Source organism: Barbus barbus, assembly GCF_936440315.1.
Source record: "Barbus barbus genome assembly, chromosome: 29".
NCBI lineage: Eukaryota > Metazoa > Chordata > Actinopteri > Cypriniformes > Cyprinidae > Barbus > Barbus barbus.
The window spans coordinates 14,721,415-14,743,819 of record NC_136757.1 but is presented as its reverse complement, the minus strand read 5'-3'; the positions used below and the strand labels follow the sequence as shown (position 1 = coordinate 14,743,819).

The following is a 22,405-nucleotide window of genomic DNA, read 5'->3' as shown; positions in this document are numbered from 1 at the left end:
TGTTTTTTAAAATACTATAACGACCCGGATTGTCGGCCAGAAAATATAAAAAGTGCCACAATAACATTTAACTTGTAGGTAGCATTCTATTGATACAGTTAAAACTTGTTTTCTATTTGCAAATGTGAAGAATTGATGTGCCATGCTGTTTTAAGACTCAACAGTTTCTAGACTTTTTACAACTGTATGCCTTTAAAAAGATTATTTGCTTATTATGTGTAATTGTTCCTTGAGATTGGACCATATTTAATATTATCATGAATTAAAAAATAGTATATTTTGCAGAGTTTTTCAACAAATAATGCAGTTTTAGCCGACTAAAACACATTTTCTTTTTTCTCACTTTTAGCAAATTATGGCCCTACAAAAACACTGACACACGGAATAAAGGTAATTAAAACTCCAATGACAAAGATAAATTATAGTTTTAATATATTCTTTTTATTTTATTTAGGTGCTAACACTTTCAGATATATTAGGTGTGATTGTCTGAGATCTGAGGCTATCAGATGTCACTTATTACATCCATTGTGTTTATGTGGCTGACATTTAAAACTGCAAATGTTAAAATCATATTAGTTTAATTCATAAAAGCATTCTTAACGTTTGATCTTCTGGAGTTACTTATTACACCAGAAGGGTGTCTCCCAGACTGCTAAAACCTTATCTCTGATGCCATGTCAGTTGTATGATAACTGATCTAAAAGGACTCTTTTGGTTGTTTTGCATGTTCAGAAATATCTGAGGGTTACATAAGCGTAAATGATTTTACTACTTTTAAATCAAACATGCTCAGTTTGTGAAAGGTTTTGTGATCAACTAAAATTAAAACCCTGTGCTGTGTTACTTGTACTTCAAAAAAGGTTCTGTATGCACTGAACATCTTCATTAAGCCAGTGCAATTCACAACATTTTGTGTTTGGCAAAGTTCAACATAGTGTGAGGCTTTCGCAAGTGTGTATAAGGGGGCATAACACACACAGTTTCACCCAATCTCATGTTAATCTTGATAATATAATTTATTTTATTTTTTTACTTTTATAAAAAATGTATTTTTAATTTATAAATCTTTTATTTTATAACCACTTTTTAAAAATTATTATTTATTGTATCTTATAATTTATATTATATTTTGCCACTTTTGTATTCCTTTTTTTTTTCAATTTAAATGATTTTATTATAATATTTTTTGAATGTTGAATCTGTATCTGCTATGTAATAGCCTATAAAGCTGATATGGCAATACATTTAAAAACAGCCATAACACTATGCTAATACTATGCTAAAATTAGTCCATGCTTAGCATGAGAATCCAACTCTTTTACAATGTAAACAACTCCCCCCTTAAAGGTAGCCTATGGATTCTCATTAAGAGCTCATTAAGAATTCTGTCCTCCAAACTGAAATTTCAAAGCTGCTGTGTAAACAAATTAAAAGTAGGCCACCTTGTACCATTAACAAACCAGTTACCATGCAACAAAAACAAGCTTGACCACCTCAAGTTCACATGTCCCACTTTTGCTAATGATCTGTCCCAGTTCAACAAAAAAATCAAGTGAAATGTAGTGTCAAAGATTACACTGCTTTAAATATTAAGTTATACTTCTTTAAATATTGTCTTGATAGCCTAGATTTACATCCCACATTCTCGTGCTTTTACATCTCTGGTCACGCCCCCTAAGCGACGCTTCACACATTTCCGCCGTGAATCCCTTGCATGTGAACAACGGAGCTCTGCGGTATTTAGGACCTGGGGGTTTCCGCTCCGTTTCCACATTGAGATGTCATGTGACTGACTGACAATCTCAAATATAAAGAACACGAGGAAATAAAACCTAACAAATCCGAAACATTCACAGCTTGGACGCCCGTCACTCAGCAGCAAACATGGACTGCGGAATTCTAACATCTAAAACTGTTCTTTTATTTCTCAGCTTAATATTTTGGGTAAGTTTGTGTTGTTCTTTTGTTCTTTTGTGTCTGTTGTTATAGAAAGATAAAATTCCCTCTAAGAGGTTTACAAACCCACACTGTTGTTTTTGCTGTTAGTTGATCACTATTTTTAGGAAGAAGGGTCCTTTATAAGCATCACAATAACTAGTTTGTATTCATCCAGAGGTTATTTCCCCTCCTCCTCCAGACACTTAATGAATGTTTAGTCCGAGTAACTTGCTTCTGACAGCGAGCTCTTCTCTAAAAATGTAATTTAATTTAGGGTGAGTCATTTGTTTGCTCTTTGTTTATACACTTAAGAAAACCATATGAAAGAGCTTGTGTTGTTTGCAGCCTTTAAAGGTATTAGCACTTGTTTACATCAGAGTTTATGTAACTGTCAGAGCTTCTAACTTGATTTCAAGGAAAAAACAAAAAGAGCGTTGGTGCCACTGCCAATATTTTCTGTGCCATCATGTAGGCCCAGTCATCTGACTTGGCTTGGCGTAATCATTTTAGGCTTCAATGAAAAAAAGTGAGTTCTGTAGAAAAAAAAAGCATGACTTTTAACTCCTCTGCATAGCCATTTTAATATTTTCCTCTACATATAACCAGCCACTGCTAAAATTAACAGAACTCTAGACTCATATTTTTTTTAAGGTTAAGGCCTTCATCATGCACTTGTGGTTTTGTGAGACAGTTTTTATTTCTTTCTATAACAATAGTGCAGTAAGTAACAACCTGGAGATCTGGAACTGAAAGTTCTTATGGTAGCATCTTTGTCTTGGAAAGCTGATGTATTGCCGTTGTCATGTGTACCTTCATACCTCAAGGGTTTCTGTTTTGCTGTGCTGCTTCTGTTCAAGCTGAGGCACAAGACTAGCGTTCCAGGAAAGATTAGAGGGCAGGAGAAGGTTACTCACAGTCTCGTGACTGTGCATTGTGACTGACTGAAGGAACAGATCATGCGCTAGCGAGTCATACATCACCCAGAATTCCAAAGTGTACTGAAATAACACCTTATGACATCATGTGAGAGATGATGAATGTATTGTTATTATGGAACTGAATGCTGCTTTGTGATACTTCCTCATTTCAACAATCTTGAAAAGTGTCTTCAATCTTGCCAAATAGATTGGCTATTAGAATCAAATAGTTTGATTTTCAAAAAAGAATGTCAAAGTAAACCTTTCTTGACTCTTTTTAAAAAAATATATATTTTTTTTTCTACACACATGCTGGTTGAGCAACACTGCTTTAAAATGCCATGTGTAGTAGAAGAAAAAAAAAGTAACTAACCTTAACTTTTAATAAAGTTTTTTTTTTTTTAAGTCATATTCAGTGTATTTTGGAACATATAAATGGATCTAAGGATCATGTCTTTGACCCCACCTGTTGTGTTTTTTCTCCAGGCTGCTGGAGCGGCCCTCGCGTATGTTGGCTCTTATGTGATAAAGAGCTACAACAGCTTTGAAGACTTTGTGTCTGCTAAGTACTCTGTCATCCCAGCAGCCATCATAATCGGTGTAGCTGTGGTCATGTTTGTCATCGGGATTGTTGGCTGCTGTGCAACTCTGAGGGAGTCCAAAGTCGGTTTAGGCTTTGTAAGTATGGGCCATCTGTCTGTGTACCTTTTGTGCCCAAAGCCTTTGTTTCAGTTTTAATAAAAAAAAAAAAGAAAGTAGGGACCATGTGGTGGTTTCTATTCCTCCTTGAAAGCCTCTGGGGTATTACTCGTTTCATCATTTTTTATATTGTATACTTTTCTCTGAATTTGCATTAGTTTCTTATCATCATCATGATAATCTTCGCAGCCGAGGTGACCGCTTTTGTGTTTGGCTTCATCTACAGGGGAAGAGTAAGTAATTCTCATATGGTGTACTTCTGAATAATATGTATGATATGAATCATTGGAAATCGTTTCTTATGATGTTTACAGATTAAGGGTGACTTAGAAAAGTCAATGGATGGCGTTTTTCAAAAGTATGACGGTGTGAACAGTGAAGCCCATGCAGTGGATTATTTGCAATCTCAAGTAAGGCTGAAAGGTTCATTCATGTCATTGCAATCATTTTTGGTTGCACAGGAAATGACAGACGCAATAGATGCATGAGGGATTCTCATTCTCTTTATTCTCCCCTCGTCCTTTACTTTTACATTTCCAGTTGAAGTGCTGTGGGGTGAATAACATCACAGACTGGACTGCAATACCATGGTATAGCCAACATAACAACTCTGTGCCACATTCCTGCTGCAAAGCAAATGCTACACAATGCACTGGCCAACTCACCCAACTAGATCTTCTGAACACACAGGTTTGACATCTGATATTGTGCATTATTTTATTCAGTTATTTTAGTATTATTTATATGCTATTATAGTATTTAATATTTTGAATTGGCTTTTATTTTTATATTTTCAGTTCATTTTATTTTTTTTATTTGGCTTTTTTTTCACTTATTTATTTTAGTACTTAAACATGCATGTGTTATTTTATTTCAGCTTTATTTCAAATAAATAATAACATTTATTATTTAATTTTTTACAAGTTTTTCAGTTGCAAGACTTATTCAGATCAGCATATTATATTACAATTATGTAATTTTTTTTTTTTTTAAGAGTTTTTGTGGGGGGAAAAAAATCTGTACTCTGTTTCTACAGGGATGTGAAGCTAAACTGGAGCAGATGCTTCAGGATGTGCTTAGTTATGCAATGTTGGTCATCCTGGGATTTGCTATCATTAAGGTACATCAGCTCATTTTAGCCTCCTCTTCATCCTTGTTTATCAGGCAACGAATTTTCAGCAACTTGTTTTGTGTGTCTCTTTCAGCTGTTTGGGATGCTCAGCATCTGTGTCATTACCTGCAGAAGCAAGAAGAATGACTATCAGCCTCTGCAAGCATGATAGTTAAAATCTTCTGAATCCCTCTCTTGGGACATTCTCTACATTCTCGATACTGTGCAGCTAAACACAGCCTCAATGGCATCATAAACAACAGTGGTTTGAAGGTGTGGCAGTATTCCAATCATTTAGTTTAAAAAATAAAATAAAATTGAAAGCCTTTTGGTTAGAACTTAAAAGTGCAACTTGAAATTGAAGCAATTCTGACAGGAACCACACAGGTGTGTGTGGTCAGAAAAACACTGAACATTATCAAATGATCAAAGAGGTGTCTGAAAACCATGTAACATTAAGTAGTATTGACTATTAACGCTTTCCTGCCTAACAGGTTTATGCGAATAAATACTTTGTCTATGTCTCCAACCTCACAAAAGTTCTAGGAAATGTTATATAGCAGCACTTCACCAAATGTGTTTAAAATGTAGATCAAACTTTAGTTGATAGATGCACTTCATTTACTAAGGATTTTACATTACATTCAGTGTTTTTTTTTTTTTTTTCTTTTTGTGCTGTTGTCCAAATGATATCGGTCTTATGGTTGTCTGTTTACATGCAGTGTATTTTTCTTTTGCTACTGTTCAAATTATATCGGTCTTAATAGTTATCTATGTTTATTATATTCGGTAAAATTTTGCATAACAGAAGGATATTAAATTATGGAAATAAACTGGTCTGAGTGCATTTCTGCATTTTTCTATATTACCAAAATGCATGTTCATAATTATCCTCAAATGACTGTTGTTCATCAACACCATTTCTGAGGAAATGCACATGTGAGTTTAGATAAATTGTGGGCGTACATTTTAGTTGTTATCTGTCTCGCGTTGACACATTTGTGACGATATCGCTCATGAAAGTAAGCCCTGAACTGTAATTATGAGAAATGCTCTGTTGGCCCACTTTTTTTTTTTTTTTAATGCAAACAACACAAAATGTATTGAATCCTTGAATAGTGTAAACCATCTTGACACCCTTAAAATGAACAAACTGTCCCCCACTTTAAGCAGTGTTTTCAAATATTCACCTTCACTTAAAGTTGAATGTAATGAATAAAAAATTCACTGTTTACAATACTATAAAATGTTCTTCATATTTAGAGAGAGAAAACAAATCCATTAACACCATATAATTACAGCACTTATTTGAATGTAGTTGTATTTTGTCCGTTTTTTTTTATCAGAGAAAACCTTAAAAGAACGAAACAAGACCTGCTGAATTTAGTGGTTTATAAAAATAGTATACGATACAAATGAATAAAACTCTTGTTAAACACTAATATGAGTGTCTGATTCTAAATCGTTTACAATTGTAACCATTAGAGGTCGCTGCAAGCAAAAGGAAAAACAACAAAAAAACCCGGTTTAAATTTTTCAGAGGACACAAATGGATATGGCATGGCGGTTGAATTATTTTACTTTGCATAAAAGCTTAAGTATAATCTAACAATATAAATGAGCAATCATAAACATATGCATAATTCAAGTGGAAGTAATTAAACACAACACACTGCCTTGGTTATTTTATTTTTTCAAAAATATACACACTAATGTGTATCTGTAGGCATATTTGTTGCCCTGTCACTCTCACAGAGCTGACTCAGGTGTTTGGACAGAGGAAATGTAGATGAGCTCTTCATTTATCCAATTTCCTCCTCTCACTACTGACTCTCAGTGCAGTAACCTGACCTCAGTCAGGATGAAGCGTTTGGAGGGCAGCCAAACACCCCATCTCTCCTGCTGAGGAATCCAAAGATACTGCATCTCAGCCGGAACCGAGGGGATCATTTTGTTTCCAGGAACTGCTGTACTTTTTGTTAGTAGTGGAAGGTCTTTAAGCATTTATCAAGGAGTTGAAGGCACATAAGCAGAATGAGTGCGAGAGAAGTGAGAGTGTGCAAGTACAAAAAAAAGAAGCAGAGCTTGAGACCTAATCACAGACACCTCGGTTCACTATGTCTTGAGAAAAACCGATAAATGGTGAGCAGAATGAATGGAAAACTATTCTGAAACACACATTTCCTCAATTCTAACTGTAGCTGAGAGCTAGAAAATAAACTGATGCATTGTTCTCAGGAAACGACAGCATGAATTACTACAGTATCTGATTCTGAAGGGAAATAATATTTAAATAAACAGTTAAATGTTTAACATTATTTGAGGAAATTACATCAGTTTTTTTGATCACAGTATTTCAGTATGTTGGGTTTCCATGTTTTATGGGGACATTCATAATGTGCAAACTGTATTTTCTATCGCCCTACACCTAAACCTACCCCTTACAGAAAACTTTGTGCATTTTTAGATTTGCAAAAATGTAATTATGATATAAAAGCTTGTTTCCTCGTGGGGACCAAAAAATGTCCCCACAAGGACAAGGACTTTGGATATTGCCATCTTTAAGGGGACATTTTATACATAGGGTTTAAACACATTGAAATTAATCATATATAGTAAAGCAACAAAGTTAACCAATTAAGTTTCACTGTATAAAATGTATAAATGTTTCTCAATAAATTATAATTGTATTGATTATAAAATAAAGCTTTAATTTTTTTATTTTATATAGTAATGATTTTTTAAATTGCCATTACAATACCCATAAAATGAACTATTGCCAGTACTACCTGTGATGTAAAGAATCTGCTGGAACTTTGAAAATGATGGACCGGCCCCTCAAAGTCTGGACCTGAATGCCATCGAGCAAATTTGGGGCAAGTTGGAAAATAAACTGGACAGATCTATTGTACATTCATAGGAAAGCCTTTGGCTTGAGTTGCAGAAGGCATAACATTAGTATTGTTCTCAGGAAATGTATTAACCCTATGCCAGAGAGATGTGCTGCTGTAATTGCTGCAAAAGATGGACATACTAAATATTAAAGTTAAAAGTGGATAAAAACAGTACGACTCACTTCATCAGATATTTGTTGTGCTCAGAGCAGCCATCTGAAAGTGAAAGCACCTCAGTCGTGGTATTGAGGGTGGAGAGAGTGTTGGTTATTCACTCCCCCCACCTACAATCCCTGCCGGACTGACTCTCTGACTCGAGTCTGACTCTCTAACCATTAGGCCACGACCCCCCCCCCCCCCCCCACACACACACAAATAATATAAATATTTTTGTTTATTTTACAGTGAAATAGCACGTACTGTCTTGTCAGTATAGTAATCTAATATATCAATCAAGTTTGTTTTACTGTATTTTCGTTTAACAAAATTACCGTGTACAATCTTTGCTATGAAATAGCCTTCAAATAAAAAAAAAAATGCATTTAACTTTGAAAATAGTTTAGTGAAGCACTTAGATGTCACAAACAGATGCCCTGAGCAGTCAAGACCAGTTGCAGACCTGATGCAGAGCACTGGATGTGTTTGTCCTGCACGAAAGCGCAGGTGTCAGGATCACCGTCTGATGGACGGGGAGGGCGTGACGTCATCAAGGGGGCACCAACGAGTTTTGCCAAAGAAAAGCTTGTAGATCCACACTGGAAGAGGGACACTGGCAGCCGAACAAATGCACTGTGTGTCTCAAAGGAATGCTCTCTCGGCGGTTTCTGCCGGTGACACTATCGAAGGTAAGATCTAATATTATTCTCTGATAACCCACACGGCAGCAGCAAACTGGCAGACTAAAACACCCATCTACCGGACTGCACCAGTGCCAAGATTCAAAACTCTGAACTATGAAAACACCAATTTCCCGATGGAAAACTGGGTTCGTTTTTCTTTTTTCCAACACAAATAGAGCAAACCCGTGGAGCAGCTGACAAAGGCAGGCGACGGTAAGAGATCCAGGAGCATCGCTGCCTTTGTAGTTTTCTCCGCGGATGGGCCGGAAGATAAGAAGATAGTGTTGTCAAAATCTGATTTTATACTATGTTTCATACGTGTATAGGCTCTTTTGTCACTTCTAAATACACTTGCGAGTGAAACTGCTGTTATTCTGTAGGCTACTATAATGCGCGCACGGATTTGCGTATGTATTTGTTCAATTTCAGAGCCAAATATAGGCGCTACTATTGTCACACAAAGGCGAATGAATGCAGCGCTGCCTATTGTGTGTTCAGCTGGACCCACAGCTTCATTTGTGCTTTCTTGCCTTCGTTCACAGGCTTAACAAGTTCTCCGTTTTTATTTCACCTTACCAAACGTTGTGAATAAATATGAACAATAAAATAATTCTGCGTAATAAATGTAGCCTATACATTTTGTTCTAAAACGTTCAACAATCATTTGCATCCGCTTACACGGTCAGCGCCATAGTCGCATGCATTATTTATAAAGTTTGGCTCACCCAGTCTGGTCCAGTGGTTTCTACTAGATTATTCTTCCGTGCACTCAGTGTTTTTTTTTTTTAAATCAATAAAATATGATATGTGAGAGGTACTCTAAACTGATGTGTCGAAGAAAAGCTTTTTTATTTTACAGGAAAGGGTCCATCCCCTCATGGGTGCTACCATGTTGGCATCACATGACCTGTGGTTTATGCAAATTGACGAGTTAGTATATAATACTAATGTTAACTAAAAAACTTTTCATTAGTGCTCAATGCTCTTTACAAAGCATAAACAATACAAGTACATCTAAACTAAATAAGCAATGGCCAATGTCTATTACATGGAGGTGTGTAGTATAAGGAAAAAGGGGAAAAACTAAATATAAACAAACAGCGTGCTTGTGGAGAAGCTGCAGTTGGTAAAACAAAACACTTGCATAGCATAGAGTGCAACAGTCAGTTCCGGAAGAAAAAAAGTCCATTCAGTTTCTCCATAGGGGAATTGATTTTAAAAGATAATTCAAAGACATTCAAAACTATGTGCTTTTGTTGAAGCCGTCATTCTGCTCAATCTATTTTGCCGATTTTATTTTTCAAATTTATTCTTTTAAATAATTGTTTATCAGCAGAATGAAAAACTATATTACCCATGATTCTGCAAAGTAATCTCCACCAGTCAGAAACTGATACAAGTAAGTTCTACCAAAATAACTCTATAGCGCCCACCCGCTCCCATGAGGCACTGAGAATGACAGAATCCAGTTAGTCTCCCTAGGGCCTAATACAAAATACCTGAAATATTTGTGTATATATGCATATGTATAAAATAAAATGTTATATGCAATTAACATCTTTAAAGCAATATTTTTATATTTTATTGTCCATTTATTTCTCCATCTTTTTAATTTGATTGTCATTTGCAGTGCTTTATGGGATTGTAGTAGATTGTCTTGTACCTTTGTGCTTTTGTCCAATTTTCTAATATGTTTTGCTTCAAATCAAAGTGTAATGTTTTGATTCGCTCTTACGTAGCTGGCTGGTTTGGTTCATGGATAATAAGACTTTTTTTTTTTAAATCCCTATGGGAAAAATGAATGGAAGAAAAACTTCTGGATCAAGGGCCACTGAAAAAGTGTGTGAGCACTGTTGTGCTCTAAGAGTCAGCTAAAGGCAAAAGAGTTCATTTTAACCAACTGCGATGGAAAACAAGAAACAGTTTTTAAGTGAGATGCATATTTATATAACAATGCAAAAAACCACCAAGCTGAAACATTTTAAAAGCTATGAATGTAAAAATGGAAATTTTTCATGTTTTTATTGTAATTGTGATCAGTATCTAATGATACATCTGCTCTCTGTCTCTCTCTTTCCTTTTCTCCATTGAAGGGAATGCATGAGAAGCATGACACATAGCTGTGTGAGGAGCATGGAGGGAACAGGACAGTCTGGAGCCGGAGACGGTAAGTGAAAGCTCTTAGATTATAAATGAAACTCACCGGCGACTAACGTTAAAGTCAGACATCAGAGAATCTCCAACTCCAGAGTGTAATTGAGTTTGAATATAACATGGAGTGTTTTTGGGGTAGAGATGAATCCTGGGAGACTGCGCTTCAGTGTTTGCTGTGTGCAGCAGGCACTGGCTGACTGTGGGATGTTGCTATGGAAACACTTGCCCACCCAGGACTGTGCCCCCATTGCTTTGATAGTGTGCAACTGTGATATAAGATCTCTCTGTTCGAGAAGAAGGGTTAATTTTGGCATCATGAAGCTGTGGTTTGACTTGTAGATTGTAATAAAAATAATCCAGTGTTTTTTATAGCTTTGTAATAGAATATTGCATTACTTGGTCATTTATCATTCTCTTCACTCTCTGCAGCCTCTCACAGGCAATGCCCAATTGCTCCTTTCTAAGCTATGGCCTGGCAGAATACATCCCCACTTCGATATGGCTTTGACCTGGGGGGACATTATCAGGATTTGCGTCCTCTTGGCACGGGAGCGTCCGGCCTCGTCCTCTCTGCGGTGGACAAGCGCAGCGGCCTCCGTGTGGCGGTCAAGAAGCTGGTCATGCGAGATGCCGTCAGCGTAAAACACGCTCTGAGAGAGGTGAAGATCACCCGCTGCCTGCAGCATGAGAACATCGTCGGGGTGTATGACGTGTTGGGGCCGTCCGGTCACCCTTTACCACGTGACCTGACCCATGTGGCAGCGATATACATTGTGCAAGAGTGTATGGATACTGACCTGGCACGGTTACTGGAGCAAGGGCCGTTGCCAGCAGAACACGCCACCCTGCTCTTTTATCAGCTGCTTCGCGGGCTCAAGTTCATCCACTCAGCCAACGTGCTGCACCGTGACCTCAAGCCAGCGAACATCTTTATCAACACAGAGCAAATGCTGCTGAAGATCGGAGACTTCGGTCTGGCTCGCATTGTCGACCCACATTACTCGCACAAGGTAAGAGTCACAGCAGCAGGGAAGGTGTCACTGCAGCATGTACTGCTTCACTCACTAGGAAGAATAACACGCATATAAACAGGTACAGAAATAATACAGTTGTTCCTAATAGAGGTATACTTTCCAACTTTATTGGTTATCAGTGCTGTATTAACAGGTCTACTAATAAATGGTCATCCGTATTCACAGGTAAAGATCTTTTTAACATTCATTCATTCTTAAGTTAGAAATGTGTAACTTAACAATTAGGCTTAGACATTTAAAAAATAATAATATACATTTGTTTTGATCAAAACCAATAAAAAAATCAATGCATATTATGGTTTTATTGTATATTAATGCTCATTCAGTTGTATGTTTTTATTACAAAAGCAGAGATAATAATTACAGTAACAATTCATATCAAATAATAATTAGCTATTAGACATTACTGCAAAAGTAATATAAATTTGCATAGCTAGAAATAGCAACTTTGCAAGAAAATTGAACAAATAATAATAAATATTATGTTTTGTAGATTAACGGCCATTTAGTTTTTAATTACATTATTTTAACAATAATCAAATGATAATGATTACCTAACAATTAGACATATTCAGATCAAGACAACAACTTTGCAACAAAAAAAAATACAATAAAACCAAAAAAATTATTCTAATTAATACATATGTTTTATTGTTGTGGTTTGAAGATTATTGAGTTATAGAAATATAACAATAATTACAAATCAGTTCTGCATTAGCTTTTGGTCACTTAAACATGAAAATAATTTGTATTGTTATTGGTCAAAATAAGTCAGTATTGATCCTATCAAAGCTGATCGAGATGTTTATTAAGTAGTCTTGGATTACACTATGCAGTATTGGTGGAATTTTTTTTTTTTTTTTGTATATGTACCATGGCAGTACCATATTTTGGGGTATGCAGGGTATGTTGCAGGCTATTCTTTGAAGTACACTGTAAATACCAGGGTAATTATTAGGTTACCAAGTATACATGAAAGTATAAGGGTAATGATACCACCACTACTTTTTGTAAGAGTGTGGTACTGAGTAATACTTTGAAGAATTGGTTATTTTAGTTTATTTTGGGGCACTTTTAGATGTTAGTAAGTATAGTACTGTCATGTGAGCTTTCACTGTGGTTCACCCAGCAGTTACAGTCTGGCCTTGATTAGCAGAATCACATTTCCTATCAATTATCATGAGCTGCAGACTGTTTAGATAATGACATATTAATCCATTTACAGCTTCATCGTCAACGTAACCTCCTTAGGAACAGAAGTACTTTAGATTATCTGCTTTCAATCAATCTTTTGATGGTTTTCATTGTCATAAGTCTAGGCAGCTACAAATGAGTCTTAAAGGGATAGTTCACCCAAATAATTATGTCATCATTTACTCAATCTAATGTTATTTCAAAGCTGAAACTGAAACTGTTTAGTTATCAAGATTCTTCAAAATGTCTTCTTGCATACAGGTTTGGAACAACATGGGTGTGAGTAAATCTTTATACGATATTTAATTTTTTGGGGTGAACTACCCCTTTAAGCAGTAGTATCTGCTGTACTACATTATTATGCATATGGAAGTAATTTTAAAGCAGTCTATATCTAAATATAGTTTAGAAAATTCTTTGTTGACTTATTGTTTTTCGGTCTTGCACAAAACCTTCTCCCATGCTTTCAGTTTTGTACACCAAATAATTAATTCAAACCTGTTGATTGATAAATATTTTTTTGGAGTTAAGAGAGTTTATTGAAGCATTTTTTGGGCATAATGATTTGTTTTATGCTGATATTATTGCCTGCTTGATCCAGGTGGACTTACATTAATATAAGAACAACGACAACAATCTATAATTATTTAATATTTCTGTGCATTGCTCATAGATGTGTTCAAACTTTAAGATTATACTATTGCGTTACACATTAATTATGAACAATTATCTTGATGTTATGGGAGCTGAAAGATTAATGTGGCACTTTACTGTCTCATTGTGCTTCTGTATTATTTAGCAGAGCTCACTGTGTAACACTAGCAGACCGGAGGACAGCATGAATGGAGAGCTTTGTGTCACAGGACAAGGTGGGGTGAATGATCAGGGAAGGGGGATAGTCACAGTTTGGGATTGAAAGAACAGCTAGAATAAAAACAGCCCAGGAAATTATAGTAAGTCTATTCTTTGAGAAGCCCTGTTTAAAATGCCATGCACTGATAGGAAGATAGCTGAGATTGCAGACTCTATAAGAGCAGCATCCCTGTGCTCTCATGTCACTCAAAATATGCATATATTATCAAAATGTCAAAGCTGCTCTCTATTCAGTGGCTTCAAAAAGTGCTTGGACACTTTACCAACACTTATTGCACAAACATTTAGGCAAGACATTTTAAGCAAGAAAGGTTTTCTTTATGTTTAACTATAATATTGTGCAAAATAATTAAGATTTTTTCTGATTAGGAAAATTAGTGGAATATGTGCTGATATACAGTACAATACCTGTGTCTAAACCTGTAATGTTGCCAGATCTCGCTAAACCTAGTATCAATCCTAGTAAAATAAAAGTACAAAATAAACAACTATGCTGATTTGGTGCTCAAAAAACTCTTATACATGTACTAAATATTTGTATCAAACCCAAGATATATTTATTTTTCCAGGGTTATTTGATGAATAGAAAGAAAGAACAGCATTAATTTGAAATATAAATATTTTGTAACAATTTAAATGTTTACTGTCACTTTTGATTAAAAAAATTAATCTTGCTGAAACAAAAGTATTCATTTCTTTGAAAAAATGTTACCAACTTGAACTTTTGAATGTTAGTGTATGTGAATAACCAGTTAAAAAACAAGCCTAAGTCACTTTGTGGACATTGCAACATTCATTTGAGGGAAACTAAGTTCGTACATTTAGCAAAAATTAATGTTAGGTTTGAGAAAAGTTTTAGCATTTTTCCAGCTATATTTTTTAATCTAATGCAATGGGATTCATACAGTTTAAGTGCGGTTTAACTTTTGAGGGTCTATATACTAGGTGTGGACAATATGACCAAGATCTTATGTCATGATATGAGTAATTTTGTTTCACGGTAACGATATATATCACAATATCATTGTTTTTGATTTGCATAAGGTCTTTATGGTATCAAAATTTGTGATACTATAGAAATTTCACAATTCTTGTCACCAGTGTCAATGTCACAAAAAACTACTACTAGCCTAAAAAACAACAACAACAAAAAAAAAAAACTCAAGCTCACTGAATACAAGTAAATAGTCTCTAATTAAATAAGAATAAGAAACTAACTACAAGCAATAGGGCAAAATAACTACAGTAGCACAAATAAATAAGAAATGCTACATACATTTTATGAAGTAGCCTAATAAAATGTATACAAACACTGCATATTCTTCACTGTGTAAATTAAATTTATATTTCTTATTATTAAAGTTACAAAAGTGATTTAGTCAAGGGCAGTGAGAGATTTTCTCTTTTATTGTTTGATATATTAAATTGTTGTCACTTTAAGAGCTGCCCGAATCCAGTATACTGTTACACATGTATTTTCTTTCTCAGCTGTTTGCGTTCACTTAAGACCTGCTGTGTTTATGAGGATACTTGCAAAGACAGGCATTATACAAGTGTATGTATTTAACCGTTCAAGGCCTATAAAGTGGCAAAAATAACTCCGTTCAATACTCCCGTGCTCTATGAGCACCGTCTTCAAGTGCGCTCAGAAACAATCTCTCAGACAGCATGTAGCGAAATGAGTTGTCTTTTGCCGCTGATTGCGTTTCAACGGCTCAAAATCATTTATTTTTAAACAAATTCAAAATTTATTTTGACAAATTGTCATGTCTATTATATATATATTGCAGTATATTGCCCGCCTACTATATACAGCTACCCTTATGAGAAAAATACTCTATATTTTGGTCATGTCTCATATACCAGGGATACCAAATGAGCCTGGACTGCCACCTGTGCCCCCTCTAAAATATTAGGTGCATGATACTCCTGGTTGTATTAGTCTAAAGAATCATCAGTGTGTCATTGGACCTCCGCGTGTGCAGCGAGCTTCAGTGAAGTAAGGGCAGTAGTTCCTTTCACCCATTCACAGAACGAGTTCCTGCAACTCTGCCACTCAGTGCTGAGAGCGTCTGTTCCCCTCTCAGCATGGAGGGAACATTCAGTTCCCAAATCTAGAGGATCACAGATAAGTGGACTATGGATTCACGGAAGCATCTGGATCCACATATGTTAGCAGTGCAGGCAGGCGACTGAGAGGGCCCCAGATGGCTATACTCCTACAGTACCACATGGAGAATAAACATTGTGTGGACACTGAACTTCATCTGTAATTTAAATATGGAACCAGTGGGCCCATTGTCCTGTTCAGTAGCTCATTTAAGATGGCTTGACCAGCGTAAATAGCAATTTTAAACAGATACTCCATAGGTTATAAGACCTATGATTGCCTTTGTATCAGATTTAACTTAAGATTGCTTTGGTAACTTTAAAAACAAATGAATCTTTAGATATTACACTAATGTTAAAAGTTTGGAAAAATTAAAATTCATAACAATAATTGCAATGTTTTTAATGTTTTAGAAAGACTTTAAGATTATCTTAAGCTCACCAAGGCTGCATTTACCTGATTAAAATATTACTACAATTTAAAATAATTTTTTTTTTATGTGACCCTGGACCACAAAACAAGGTCAATTTTTCAAAATGAAGATTTATACATTGCCTAAAAGCTGTTGTCCTATTGTTAGGATCGGACAATATTTGGCTAAAATACAACTTTTTGAAAATCTGGAATATGAGGGTGCAATTAATCTAAATATTGAGAAAATCACCTTTAAAGCTGTCCAAATGAAGTCCTTAGCAATGCATATTACATGTCAACAATTAAGTTTGGATATATATTTACGTTATAGGAAATTTACTAAATATCTTCATGGAACATGATCTTTACTTAATATCCTTAATATTTTTTTGCCATAAAATTTTTTTTGACCCATACAATGTATTGTTGGCTATTGCTACAAATATGCTTGTGCTACTGGTCAAGATGTCTGATTTATAAAAATTTTTCTTCTTATTGCTCATTGTCAGTCTTTGTTCGTCTGGCTTGTGAACAGTTTCAAAGGTCTTAGTGAATCAGCTCCAGTGAGAAGACAAAGGCTCTCTTTGTAAGCAGGATATGTAAATATCATTCTCATTTGTGTCACCATCACCCTTCAGATCCACCCTACTGAGGCTGCCTGCTAAAATCTCACAAATAATTCATCACCTGGGCCCAGGGGGAGAGTGGGAGGTGAGAAAGAAGAAGAAAGGATGAAGGACGACAGGAAGGATGAGCTGAAGGGGATTGTAGGAGGGGGTTTTGGGAGTCATAGGGTTACTGTACATCAGTTGCTTCTCATCAGACTTTACACTGATGCTGAGTTTTTTCTGAGGCTTTTCTTACACCCTACTTTTTTATATTTATACAACACATTTATGAAATTAGATTTAGATGAAAAATATTTTATTTGTAAATAAATGCTGTTCTTTTAAACGTTCTATTTATCAAAGAATCCTGAAAAATGTATTAGGATTCAAAAAAGATAATAATAAAGAAATGTTTCTTGAGTATCAAACCAGCATATTAGAATGATTTCTGAAGGTTCATGAAAAACACAGCTTTGCCAGCACAGGAATACATTTACATTTTAAAATGCATTAAAAGTAAAAACAGTTATTTTGAATTAAAATAATATGGCTGCATTTATTTGTTAATACAGTAAAACAGTATATACATGTATGTCTGTCCAATAAACAGTATAATATATATTTATATAAATTATATTAGGTTTTTATTAGGTTTATTAATTTTTCTATTCAAATGGGGAATCTTGAGCAATCAACTGAGGATTTATTTTCCTTTTTTTTTTTTTTTTTTTAAGGCTTTGTTCTACCAAAAACGACAATAAAAATGGCTATTATGTTTTCTCTGCAGGGATATCTGTCAGAAGGAATGGTCACTAAATGGTACCGTTCACCAAGACTGCTGCTGTCTCCAAATAACTACACTAAAGCAATTGACATGTGGGCCGCAGGCTGCATTCTGGCTGAGATGCTTACAGGACGCATGCTGTTTGCAGGTAAGACTAGAACAGCGCTCAGTAATGAGCAAAGGGTTGTCATTAGTGTCTCGGTTGCTCTATTGGTTTTGTATAGATCTTGCTGTTCACTTGAGAAACAAGAACATCTCTCTTTATTAACCAGACTAGTCTTAGAGCGTCCCCTAGTGGCTATAAGTGGTCAAGTAAAAATAGACGTTAAGAACTGCCATATCAATCGATTTCAATTTCAATTTCACAGAGGTACCTTCGCATGATTGCTGTGCCTGCAATACTGCCAAAGCATCAATACATGCAACAAAAACAGTGTCAAGAATATAAAACACTGTATTAATAATAACATTAAGGTACTGGACATGCCTCTCTGTTCGTTTCTCTTCTCTAAGGTGCTCATGAACTTGAGCAGATGCAGCTGATTTTGGACACTGTGCCTGTTATTAGAGAGGAGGACAGACAGGAACTGCTGAAGGTCATGCCCTGTTTTGTAAGTCAAGGTTGGGAGGTCAAGAGGTCACTCAGAAAACTATTTCCAGAGGTGGAGGACAAAGGTAAGCTGAGCATAGTTTTAACATATGTGATACTGTGATGCATCAACAGCATTATTCACTGAATCCATATTTCAGCCATCGATTTCCTGGAGTGTATCCTCACCTTTAATCCCATGGACCGGCTGACAGCAGAAGCGGCTTTGTCTCATCCATATATGCAGAGATACTCGTGTCCTCAGGATGAGCCTGTCTCCTTGCAGCCTTTTCGCATAGAGGACGAGCTGGAGGACAGTCTGGTCACCGAGCACGGTCACGCACTCAGCTCCCACTGGGACAGGTACAGCGCTCGCATGTCACACACGAGTCTCTCAGACTTACCAACACCCAGAGTTCAAGCTTGGCTCTCCAGATGATGGCATTTGTTCCAGACCAAGTGTTGCTGACAAAGATCTGTGACACTTTAAAAAACACTCTTGGTCTTTTATAAAGAAAGTAAAGTTTCAAATAAAGTAGAATCCACATTCCTACCATATTTAATCATTACTCTAGTGCATGTATTATAAATTAAATGTTTAATAATAAATAGTAAATAATTTAGACACTACTGTTCAAAAGTAACATTTTTACAAATATTTCCCAAAGAAGCTATATATTTAATCAGAAATACAGTGAAAACAGTAGGGTTTATGAAATATTATTACTGTTTAAAATTGTGGAAAATTTTAATTATATTTTAATGTTATTTACTTCCGTGGTGGCAAAGCTGGTGGCAAAGTTCCACTGTCACACAATGTTGCTTCTTGGCAACAAACATTCTCATAACAAAAAATTATTTATATGACTTTGATGTGAAGATTACTCCCTAACAAATGTGAATATTATTTTGTTACCCTGTGGGTACAATGAGTAATCCTTTTAAAAGAACATTAAAAAAATTTTTTTTTTGTGGACCCAGTAAAATGCAGTACTTGAATACAAGAGTATAATGAAACCAAGAAAAAAAAAGTTTCGGTTTTGGAGAGCAAATTAAAGTCTGCATTCGTTCTTTGATACTTTAATGATTAACGTTGGTGGATACATGAACGCTGGAAGAGTGAAAACAAGGGTCATGTAAAAGGCAGTTTACACAGATGGGTACTGAAATGCCCTGAGGACCTATCCGTGATGTAGAATGCTGTTTGAATATAGAAACTTATTAAATCTCTGCATAATTCTATCTCGTAGCGGACTCTGTGACAGCTTAATAAGAATGTCATTGTTGTCCTCTATGTGGCCATATGGGCTCATCTGACAGAAACCGTTCCATTACTGATCACAGCCAGCAGTGGGAGGAGAACAAGCTTGTTAGCTGAGGCCAAAGATCAGAAACAGAAATGAACTTTTGAAATGCTAAATTATTTTGAGTGTATAAATTTGGCTGTTGAAAAGAAATGGTCTGTGCCACAGATGGTCTTCATTACCACCAGTTTGACGCTTTGTTTGCAAACATAACATTTGTGAGGACAGAAGTTGAAATAATTGATAGCACAGACGAGTTTGATTAATTTGATCACATTAGTCAGCACCAAGCTTATGGTAAATGTTGGTCGATAAAAAGTTAGGGATTTTTTAAGTCTGGTATGTTCACCAAGTAAAAGGTTTTCTATTTTTAAACCTATAATTTATTCCTGTGATGCTGAATTTTTAGCATCATTACTCCAATCTTTAGTGTGAAACGATCTTTTAGAAATCATTCTAATTTGCTGATTTGATGCTCAAGAAACAATGCCGAAGACAGTTGTGCTGCCTAATATTTTTTGTGGAAAACATGATACATTTTTTTCAGGATTCTTTGATGAATAGAAAGTTTTTATGTGAAATAGAAATATTTTACTGTCACTTGATCAATTTAAGGTGTCTTTGCAAAATAAAAGTATTAATTTTATTCTTATTGAATGCAAACTTTTGAACAGTACTGTATCCTTTATGTATTTTTAATGTTAATCCAGTAAATGAATACACAAAAATATAAAAAAAGAAGTAGTTTGCAAATCTTATTTAATAATGCTTGTTTTAACAAAATTTATTAATATAAGTCAAAATAAAATGTTTTAATTATAATTTTTTTTTATCATTTATGCTGGTGGTGCAGTGCCTTACATTATAAAACTTAATGTTTCATAAAAACGTTTTTATGTTAATGTTTCAATTAATTCAATAAAAAAAAAGAAATTGTGTTTTTAACATAAAACATTCTTTTAAATAACGCACTGACTAATTGCTAATATGCACCTCGTTGTACATCGTAAAAATGTTCTTATGTGTGCTAAAACTGTATACACTTTTTTTTTTCCAGGTATGATGGGAGTCTATCGTCAGATGCATATTGGCCGCAGCAGGAACAGTGCGGCTGCATGCAGAGCGTCTCTGAACTGGGAGAGGCGGAAGACGACGAAGTTCAAAGAGATCCACGAGCGAGTTCAGCGGCCCACATCGAGGAGGCTCAGGTAGACCCTCGCAAATACTCCCACAGCAGCTCCGCAGAGCGCTTCCTGGAGCAGTCCCACTCGTCTCTGGAGCGTGTCTGCGGCCAGTTCACGGAGCTGGACTGTGGCCGCTCCTGCGATTACAAAGTGGGCTCTCCGTCCTACCTGGATAAGATCGCGTGGCGGGAAGGGAAGCCACAGCACTACTCCGAACCCAAGCTAATACTGGACCTGTCTCACTGGAGGCATAACAGCATGTCTGCGCCAAGAGGTGGAAGTGTGGAGAAGCTTCTCGCCGAGTCTGGAGATCTGTTCCAAGAGATCTCGCGCTGGGTGGAGAGCGCACAGTCTGGGCTCCACTCGCCCAGTTCCCCTCAAGAAGCTCTCACCTCCCCGTGTTCCCCTCCTCAGCCGCTGTCTCCTACAATGCTGCCTCATTCTCACATGCAAATCCCAGCGGCTTTGCAACTATCCAGCCCTCACGACAGCGGGAGTCCTAGCCCGTTCTTCACCGCTCCTCCATCTCTGCTGCCCTCTTCTCCTTCCTCGCCTCATCACGGTTCAGCAAATTACCTGTCTTCCTCCATTCGTTGTGACAATGATGAGGAGCCCTCGCAGATGGATTCCTCTGGGAAAGAACATTTTGACCTGGACGTGTTTATCTCTCAGGCTCTGAGGCTGTGTAGTCAGAGCGAGGTACTGGCGGAGAACTCGGACGCTCCCAAATCGGGCAGCATTAGTCATGTTCGCAACGTCTCAGATCACAGACCCTCCAGAACACAAACTCCAACGCCTGAGATGGTCAAGGCTCATGGGTGTCATAAAGAGCACTGGTAGAGGAGATCTTTAACTTTTTATTTAATGATTTTGAAGATGTTTAGTGCAACTTATTTAAGGTGGAATGAATGAATGTGAATACTGGGGACCTTTTGAGGTTTTTTTTTTTTTGAGAATGTTGATTTATTACTTGAGACTATGATTCTGTATTCCCTTAGTGTTTACCTCTAGAATGAGGATAACCTGGCAAAAAACATCTGAGATCTTAAATAGGATTTGATTGGAGCTTTGAGGACACATGTTGATGGGAAATCTTTTTTTCTTCCCTTATGAAACTTTCTCTCTCAAAAAACAAACAAAATTGTGTTCTTCCGAGAAACTTTTGCGTTCTCTAAAATTAGTTTTTGCTAGATATCTGTGTGCTCTCATATTTGATTTCCCACATTTCTCTGTGAACTATTCTATTTTAATTCTTTTAATCTTTCTGGTGAATACATTTAAAACTAAATTTTGTTAGAGAAATTTTGCAAGTTTCTTATGAAAATGGGCATGTATTTTTTTTTCCTCCCAACAAATTTTTCCCACAACTATATCTCTTTAGGCACTCTGTAAATGTAAAATATTTCATTTAATGTTACTAAAAGCATTGAGCAAGAGTGAAGGCTGTCTTTTTGTCTTTTAATTGTCGTTTAATAACTTTAGCCTGCATAGTTTTTAGTTTTGGTATTACTTTATTAAATAATTAATAGAAGTGTGTAACAGGTGTATTTTTTCTATGTTGCCTAAAAAAAAATGGCACTTTTGATAAACATATTTAAAAAGTTTTCAGTCACAATGAAATAAAGACTCCAGTCATTTCAGTTGCCTAGAAAAAGATTTTTCATTCTACTTACCGTTTACTTCATTTTTGGCCAGCGTGTATATGGTACATTTTGTTGCTGATTTAAAGTATTTTATTTAAATGTGTAATATCAAA

General features: G+C 35.9%; 2 protein-coding genes across 2 annotated transcripts; both read left to right on the top strand.

The window, feature by feature from the left end:
- Positions 1-1,670: 1,670 nt before the first annotated feature.
- On the top strand, positions 1,671-6,167 carry LOC306849573 (tetraspanin-36-like). The gene is made up of 7 exons (XM_079384709.1): positions 1,671-1,947; positions 3,345-3,536; positions 3,716-3,790; positions 3,872-3,967; positions 4,098-4,247; positions 4,594-4,677; positions 4,763-6,167. The coding sequence occupies exons 1-7, from the start codon at positions 1,888-1,890 to the stop codon at positions 4,835-4,837; spliced, it is 732 nt and encodes a 243-aa protein (XP_079240835.1). The 5' UTR covers positions 1,671-1,887; the 3' UTR covers positions 4,838-6,167.
- Positions 6,168-8,175: 2,008 nt separating this feature from the next.
- LOC306849194 (mitogen-activated protein kinase 4-like) lies at positions 8,176-22,298 on the top strand. Its single transcript, XM_079384059.1, has 7 exons — positions 8,176-8,407; positions 10,495-10,568; positions 10,985-11,565; positions 17,576-17,720; positions 18,086-18,247; positions 18,323-18,524; positions 20,523-22,298. Exons 3-7 carry the CDS (start codon positions 11,023-11,025, stop codon positions 21,487-21,489), a joined length of 2,019 nt encoding a protein of 672 aa, XP_079240185.1. The 5' UTR covers positions 8,176-8,407; positions 10,495-10,568; positions 10,985-11,022; the 3' UTR covers positions 21,490-22,298.
- Positions 22,299-22,405: the final 107 nt, after the last annotated feature.

What these genes read in the sequence shown, in the direction of transcription:
- LOC306849573 (XM_079384709.1), top strand. Translation starts at nt 1,888, where the DNA reads ATGGACTGCGGAATTCTAACATCTAAAACTGTTCTTTTATTTCTCAGC. An exon ending in GCTTCATCTACAGGGGAAGA is followed by an intron (nt 3,791 to 3,871) that starts GTAAGTAATTCT and finishes TGATGTTTACAG; the next exon opens with ATTAAGGGTGACTTAGAAAA. An exon ending in TAGATCTTCTGAACACACAG is followed by an intron (nt 4,248 to 4,593) that starts GTTTGACATCTG and finishes CTGTTTCTACAG; the next exon opens with GGATGTGAAGCTAAACTGGA.
- LOC306849194 (XM_079384059.1), top strand. Translation starts at nt 11,023, where the DNA reads ATGGCCTGGCAGAATACATCCCCACTTCGATATGGCTTTGACCTGGGG. An exon ending in AGGACGCATGCTGTTTGCAG is followed by an intron (nt 17,721 to 18,085) that starts GTAAGACTAGAA and finishes CTCTTCTCTAAG; the next exon opens with GTGCTCATGAACTTGAGCAG. An exon ending in TCCAGAGGTGGAGGACAAAG is followed by an intron (nt 18,248 to 18,322) that starts GTAAGCTGAGCA and finishes TCCATATTTCAG; the next exon opens with CCATCGATTTCCTGGAGTGT.